Source organism: Scophthalmus maximus, chromosome 8 (assembly GCF_022379125.1).
Source record: "Scophthalmus maximus strain ysfricsl-2021 chromosome 8, ASM2237912v1, whole genome shotgun sequence".
In the NCBI taxonomy this organism is placed as follows: Eukaryota; Metazoa; Chordata; class Actinopteri; order Pleuronectiformes; family Scophthalmidae; genus Scophthalmus; species Scophthalmus maximus.
In genome coordinates, this window is record NC_061522.1 from 265,001 (window position 1) to 272,500 (window position 7,500).

At 46.0% G+C, this 7,500-nt stretch overlaps 2 protein-coding genes across 2 annotated transcripts in view; both read left to right on the top strand.

Annotated features, from left to right (window-relative positions):
* The window catches only part of cnrip1a (cannabinoid receptor interacting protein 1a), a 3,812-nt gene extending 2,759 nt beyond the window's left edge, over positions 1–1,053 (top strand). Inside the window, exon 3 of the mRNA XM_035638340.2 lies at positions 1–1,053. This exon is cut by the window's left edge and continues 576 nt beyond it. The gene's annotated coding sequence lies outside the window, so the exon portion shown is untranslated.
* Positions 1,054–4,177: 3,124 nt separating this feature from the next.
* The window catches only part of ppp3r1b (protein phosphatase 3 (formerly 2B), regulatory s1ubunit B, alpha isoform, b), a 12,883-nt gene continuing 9,560 nt past the window's right edge, over positions 4,178–7,500 (top strand). Inside the window, exons 1-2 of the mRNA XM_035638267.2 lie at positions 4,178–4,394; positions 7,103–7,142. Of these exons, the coding sequence (XP_035494160.1) occupies positions 4,392–4,394; positions 7,103–7,142 (43 nt within the window). The 5' untranslated portion in view covers positions 4,178–4,391. The remainder of the gene's footprint in view (positions 4,395–7,102; positions 7,143–7,500) is intronic.

The following is a 7,500-nucleotide window of genomic DNA, read 5'->3' on the forward strand; positions in this document are numbered from 1 at the left end:
AGAACAGAAACAGGTCAGGAAGTGCTGAGCTAAACTTGGCTCGATGACTGGAGTCAGGGGAAACAGTAACTGTAACCAGGAAGCTAACAACCACGTTGTCATGAAACCATCATCATAATAATCAACTATCTGCGTCCATTCAGAGTCGCGCCAAACCTTTTTCCTCCCGACCCGGAGCTCGGAGCTCGGACAGTTGGGCTGGTGAACTCCCTCCGACCTTCAGAGTCGACATTCCGACTCGGAGGTCGGTAATTCTGAGTTCTGAGATAATGATGGAACGATAATCCAGAGTTCCGACTTCCAAGGTACAAGGGTTAGGGAGCGCGGCATTAGATGGAGTCGCAGAATATTTGGGGTCACGACTCTGTTTTAAAACCCGTAGGTAGATTTGTTCAGCAGCTCAGCGAGCAGACGTCCATCTTGAACATTTAAGACAGAACTGACAATCTTCACAGAGACGGGACAGAAAGTGGCTTCACTAAAGCACAACTTCTGGAATAACCTGTTCAGTCGCCAAACATCTGTTAAAAATATATATATATATGATCAAAAAGTCAGAGATTTATGTTTGTTCAGAACATGCTACATCTGAACATCAATTTAGATGTAGCATGTTGGAGCTAAAGGCTAATAGTTTCCCCTGCTTCCAGTGTTCGTGCTAAGCTAGGCTAACCACTGTTAGACCTGTCGCTTCATTCTCATTTCACTCTGCACAAGAAAATAAGTCTCATGAACAAAACCCGTCCGTACCTAAATTGAACAGGGCACAAGGAGGGAGGGGGCACAGCAGCTAGCAGCTAGCAGCTAGCATGGTGTCGGCTGGAGAGCAGGATGTGGACAGAAGACACTTTGACCTCATTATTATCTGTGTCAGTGTATGAGAGTGTGTACGTCGTGGTGATGGCTTTGACTTTTCTTTTTTAAAAGGAGAAATCCCCGAGGTCATTCCTCCATTCAACAGCGTCTCACTGTAGTTCCTCATCAGACGGAGGTGTCTTCATGTGCTGATGATCAGAAGCACTCGTATACAAATAAATGTTGCAGATTCTTTGATTGCATGTTTTCCTTCCAGTAATTCATCTGTGACATGATGTGTGACGACCACAGAGGGACGAGCTTATTACTCCGCTCGCGATTCATCCGCTGTTACGCAAAAACTACAGATCTCCACAAAGTTCGTGGAAGGTTCTGGAGGAGCGGATCCGGAGAATTCTTCTTCCACGTTTCTTTTACGTGGCCAGAAAAGTCTTAGTGTCTCTGATGCAGTTCTACTTCAGACAAGTCCTGGATCTCAACATGTCTCCTCCTTCCGATGTCACAGAACATCATCGTCTTCCCTCGGCAGGTGGAGCGGCGGAGGAACACCAGCAGGAGGCAGCAGTGTGTGGGGTCGCAGTCGTGGTGCGCTGTTAGTGTGTGTGTGTGTGTGTGTGTGATATATATATTACATGGTACATATACATCTGTATGTACCATGTAATATATTACAAAAAATACATAAAACTGTTTTATTTCTCTGATTCAATCAGTCTCTCTGAAGTCACTCCCTCTGCTTTCACTCTGTAGCTCGCCCACCTCTCTCTCTCTCTCTGTTCTCTCTCTCTCTCAGTTCTCTCTCTGTTCTCTCTCTCTCTCTCTCTCTCTCTCTCTCTCTCTGTGTCTCTCTCTGTCTCTCTCTCTCTCTCTCTGTCTCTCTCTCTCTCTGTCTCTCTCTCTGTGTCTCTCTCTCTCTCTCTGTGTCTCTCTCTCTCTCTCTCTCTCTCTCTGTGTCTCTCTCTCTCTCTCTCTCTCTCTCTCTCTCTCTCTGTCTCTCTCTCTCTCTCTCTCTGTGTCTCTCTCTCTCTCTCTGTGTCTCTCTCTCTCTCTCTCTGTGTCTCTCTCTCTCTCTCTCTCTGTCTCTCTCTCTCTCTGTGTCTCTCTCTCTCTCTCTGTGTCTCTCTCTCTCTCTCTCTGTGTCTCTCTCTCTCCATCACTCACTCACTCTCTCTCCATCACTCAGTCTCTCTCTCTCTCATCACTCACTCACTCTCTCTCTCTCTCTGTCTCTCTCTCTCTCTGTGTCTCTCTCTCTCTCTCTGTGTCTCTCTCTCTCTCTCTCTCTCTCTGTCTCTCTCTCTCTCTGACAACATGTAGTGTCTCTGGTGAGAGTCAGAGTGAGAGTGGACTTCAGGTTCCTCTCTGATGAACGACAGACAAGAGTTTTTGAATCAGTGATGTTTCACCACATCTGTGTTCAGTGACGGAGGAGAACTCATCTTTCACTCTGTTTATGACCTGATTCATTCTGCTTTTCTGTTGTTATGTTGTTGTGTGTGTTTTTTTCTCATTTCATTTGTAGAGGTGATGTTCTCTGGTGAATCTTAATAAACATTGTGTTTTAAAAATCAAATCTCTCTCCATCACTCACTCTCTCTCTCCATCACTCACTCACTCTCTCTCTCCATCGCTCACTCACTCTCTCTCCATCACTCAGTCTCTCTCCATCACTCTCTCTCTCTCCATCACTCTCTCTCTCTCTCCATCACTCACTCTCTCTCTCCATCACTCTCTCTCTCTCTCTCCATCACTCTCCCTCTAATCAAATCTCTCCATCACTCTCTCTCTCTCTCTCTCTCCATCACTCTCTCTCTCCATCACTCTCTCTCTCTCTCCATCACTCACTCTCTCTCTCTCCATCACTCTCTCTCTCTCTCTCTCTCTCTCTCCCTCTATGTCTCTCTCTCTCCATCACTCACTCACTCTCTCTCTCTGTCAGTTCTCTCTCTCTCTCTCTCTCTCTCCCTCCCTCCCTCTCTCCCTCTATGTCTCTCTCTCTCCATCACTCACTCTCTCTCTCTCTCTGTCAGTTCTCTCCCTCCCTCTCTCTCTCCCTCCCTCCCTCCCTCTGTCAGTTCTCTCTCTCTCTCTCTCTCTCTCTCCCTCCCTCTCTCTCTCTCCCTCTCTCTCCCTCCCTCTCTATGTCTCTCTCTCTCTCTCTCTCCCTCCCTCTCTCTGTTCTCTCTCTCCCCCTTCCTCCCTCTGTCAGTTCTCTCTCTCTCTCTCTCTCTCTCTCCTTCTCTCTCCCTCCCTCTCTCTGTCAGTTCTCTCTCTCCCTCCCTCTGTCAGTTATCTCTCTCTCTCTCTCTCTCTCTCCCTCCCTCTCTCTGTTCTCTCTCTCCCCCTTCCTCCCTCTGTCAGTTATCTCCCTCTCTCTCCCCCCCTCTCTCTCTCTCTCTCTCTCTCTCTCTCTCTCTCTCCTTCTCCCTCCCTCCCTCCCTCTGTCAGTTATCTCTCTCTCTCTCTCCCTCTCTCTCTCTCTCTGTTCTCCCTCCCTCTCTCTGTCAGATCTCTCTCTCTCTCTGTCAGTTCTCTCTCTCCCTCCCTCTCCCTCTCTCTCTCTCCCTCCCTCTCTCTGTCAGTTCTCTCTCTCTCCCTCTGTCAGTTCTCTCTCTCTCTCTCTCCCTCTCTCTCTCTCTCTGTTCTCTCTCTCTCTCTCCCTCCCTCCCTCTGTCAGTTATCTCTCTCTCTCCCTCCCTCTCTCTCCCTCCCTCTCTCTCTCTCTCTCTCTCTCTCTCTCTCCCTCCCTCCCTCTGTCAGTTATCTCTCTCTCTCTCTCCCTCTCTCTCCCTCCCTCTCTCTGTCAGTTCTCTCTCTCTCTCTCTCTCTCTCCCTCCCTCTCTCTCTCTCTCTCTCTCTCTCTCTCTCTGTTCTCTCTCTCTCTCCCTCTCTCTCCCTCCCTCCCTCTGTCAGTTCTCTCTCTCTCTCTCTCTCCCTCTCTCTCCCTCTCTCTCCCTCCCTCCCTCCCTCTGTCAGTTCTCTCTCTCTCTCTCTCTCTCCCTCTCTCTCTCACTCTCTCTCTGTTCTCTCTGTGCTCTCTCGCCCCCGCTGCGTCTCTCCCTCTGTCAGTTATCTCTCTCTCTCTCTCCCTCCCTCTCTCTGTCAGTTCTCTCTCTCTCTCTCTCTCTCTCTCCCTCCCTCTCTCTCTCTCTCTCTCTCTCTCTCTCTGTTCTCTCTCTCTCTCCCTCTCTCTCCCTCCCTCCCTCTGTCAGTTCTCTCTCTCTCTCTCTCTCCCTCTCTCTCCCTCCCTCCCTCCCTCTGTCAGTTCTCTCTCTCTCTCTCTCTCTCCCTCCCTCCCTCTCTCTCTCTCTCTCTCTCTCTCTCTGTTCTCTCTCTCTCTCCCTCTCTCTCCCTCCCTCCCTCTGTCAGTTCTCTCTCTCTCTCTGTTCTCTCTGTGCTCTCTCGCCCCCGCTGCGTCTCTCCCTCTGTCAGTCCCGGTGCAGCGGTCCAGTCGGTGGTCGGTGTCTCAGTGTGTCGGAACATCGTGTGTCTGCGGCCCGTTGACGTCTCTCTCTCTCTCTCTCTTCTCTGTCTCTCTCTCTTCCTGCAGCAGCTCTTCGGCCTGTGGCGCTAAAATGGTGAGACATGACGTCTGCGTCCGTTTTCATGGAAAACTGAGCTGCTGGATTCAGCTGCTGTTAGCTGCGGCTCGTCTGTTAGTTGCTGTTAGCTGCAGTTAGATGTTGTTAGCTGCTGTTAGCTGCAGTTAGCTGCGGCTCGTCTGTTAGCTGTTGTTAGCTGCGGCTCGCCTGTTAGTTGCTGTTAGCTGCAGTTAGATGTTGTTAGCTGCTGTTAGCTGCAGTTAGCTGCGGCTCGTCTGTTAGCTGCGGCTAGCTACTGTTAGCTGTTGTTAGCTGCTGTTAGCTGCGGCTCGTCTGTTAGCTGCTGTTAGCTGCGGCTCGTCTGTTAGCTGTTGTTAGCTGCGGCTCGCCTGTTAGCTACTGTTAGCTGTTGTTAGCTGCTGTTAGCTGCGGCTCGTCTGTTAGCTGCTGTTAGCTGTTGTTAGCTGCGGCTCGTCTGTTAGCTGCTGTTAGCTGTTGTTAGCTGCGGCTCGTCTGTTAGCTACTGTTAGCTGTTGCTAGCTGCTGCTGCCGCGGCTCGTCTGTTAGCTACTGTTAGCTGCGGCTAACAGTAGCTAACAGCTAGCTGCTGTTAGCTCAGCGCTGCGTGTAGAAACGTCGGTGGTCGTCGGTTGATGACAGCGCGGGTCAGTGGTTGTGTCGGTGACGCTCCCTCGGACTGTCACACGTGCGGACTCACTGATCCACGGTTTGGCAGAGTGTCGGCGCAGTGCGAGCTAACAGGCTAGCAGTAACCGCGGAAGTGGTTATCAAAATAAAAGCCTCTACGTTGTTTTCCAAACTATTTAAACTATTTGAATGTATTTTATTATTTTTGTGGACAGGGTTTTCGCAAACGGTTGAGTGAAAGTATGAACATGTCAAGTTATGTCCGACCATCAGCCGGAAATACATTTAAATAACAGCGATGTAAACAGTGACAAGCAGTTTAGATGTTTGAATAAGACGATGTTTATATGTCAAGTACAGTGAAGACGTGATGTCATCGGTTGAATGAGCTGCTGTACTCATCATTATATCATTGCTTCTTTAATGGTCTTTTATTTTGAAAACGGTAACCGGACGTGTAAGTATTGTGTGATGCCTGAACTTCCGCTGTAGGTTGAGAGAAATGTCGAATTATCGAATTAAACGTCACTGAGATTAAAAATGTCAGAAGAATAACTAATAATAATAATTCATATTAACACATTGGATTTCCTATTTAAGGGATATTTGAGATTTGTTGGGTTATTCATATAAACGTATAATGTTAATAATAATAATAATAATAATAAAATGCAGTACGCAGTATGGTAAAGAGCCGTAGTTCACATGTGACTGGAGGAGGAATAAAGTAGGTCCTATCCACCGTGCGTTATTGAGATTATCCTGGTGATAACTAGTTACCTTTACCGAAAATTGCTAAAATTTAAATATCAATATTTTAATCTGAGAATCATTCCTAGAATAGGTGACATCGGACATGCACGTCACAATCCCCTTCCTGTGTACGAAGTGCAACACGATGGCCGACAGTCAGAATGTGAACAGTTGGGTTTTAAATTATTCATTTATGTTATTGATGGCGGGATCTCGAAGATATTCAATGTAAAGTGGCTTGTTGCACATGATATGTATTAAATGACTATCGTGGAAACCACGACTACAAATTGTAACGTAAAATGATGTAAAGGCGTCGGCATAAGACTTACTTTGAAGTTTGAAATTGTCCCAATAGAAACTATGAATGAATATGAGTCAGATTAAAGAATGTTTTAATACAGACGAATATAATCATCACACTGGTGTGATTGTCTGCATCAAAGGGAAAATTGTACATTTATCAAACGGTGCTTTTGAGGAGATTTAAAAATATCGCGCTATAACAAAAATATATATCTCAATATTATTTACAGGCCATATCGCCCACCCCCATTTTATCACATGAGGTTGTATATGAAAGTTCTCTGTGTAACATTACTTTTGGTGTAAATCTGTTTAGTTTTTCTGTGGTTGAAGTGAAATCTAAGTTTATGAGGAGTTTTAGTGAGAGACTGTTGTTATGTTCTTGTTTTAAAAAGAAACATCAGATATAATCAGCGTCCGCAGCGACACACCTGAGAACACACGTCACGTGAGCACTCAGGAAGTAGATTGTCTCCTCTGCAGCTGGTTGCTTAGTAACAGAAATTCCTCTGAAGGAGGAACAGCGATGGTGAAAAGTCAGAGCAGGAAGTGTTCCTGTTATTGACGTTGAGTCGTGACTGATGAGAACCAATCAGAGAAGAGAACGTAGGTGTCGTATGCGTCATCGTTTACAAACTAAAACATGTCTCTGATTCAGAGGCTGGAAAAACTTTGCCAGGCGTAACCATAGCAACAGTGATGAGTTTTAAAATGACATTGTATTAAAGTGGATGTAGCCTCAGAGTGACTGCAGTTTAGGTTTTCGCAGCAGCGCAGCTGAGTGTGTGTGTGTGACTCTACTTTTATCAGTACATACAAAAATGCCTGAGTCAGATTAAAAAAAGAAACAACGAGATGAATATTTGTGTGAGCTCAGATTCTAATCTCCTTCCTCAGACCAGTTCACTGTCAGATCAATAATCTGAGACGTGTCACAGCCTCATGACAGTGAAGCTGCTGCAGCTTCTGTTAACGACTATATTACTTCTATTGTTTGACTGAACATGTTTCACTTTGTCTCATCTTCTCTCTTTCAGGGAAATGAAGCCAGTTATCCTCTGGAAATGTGCTCGCACTGTAAGTAACAATGAATACTACTGTATATAAAGACGATCAGTGACTGTATATAAAGACGATCAGTGACTGTATATAAAGACGATCAGTGACTGTATATAAAGACGATCACTGACTGTATATAAAGAGGATCAGTGACTGTATATAAAGACGATCAGTGACTGTATATAAAGACGATCAGTGACTGTATATAAAGACGATCAGTGACTGTATATAAAATGATCAGTGACTGTATATAAAGACGATCACTGACTGTATATAAAGACGATCAGTGACTGTATATAAAGACGATCAGTGACTGTATATAAAGACGATCAGTGACTGTATATAAAGACGATCACTGTATATAAAGATGAACAGT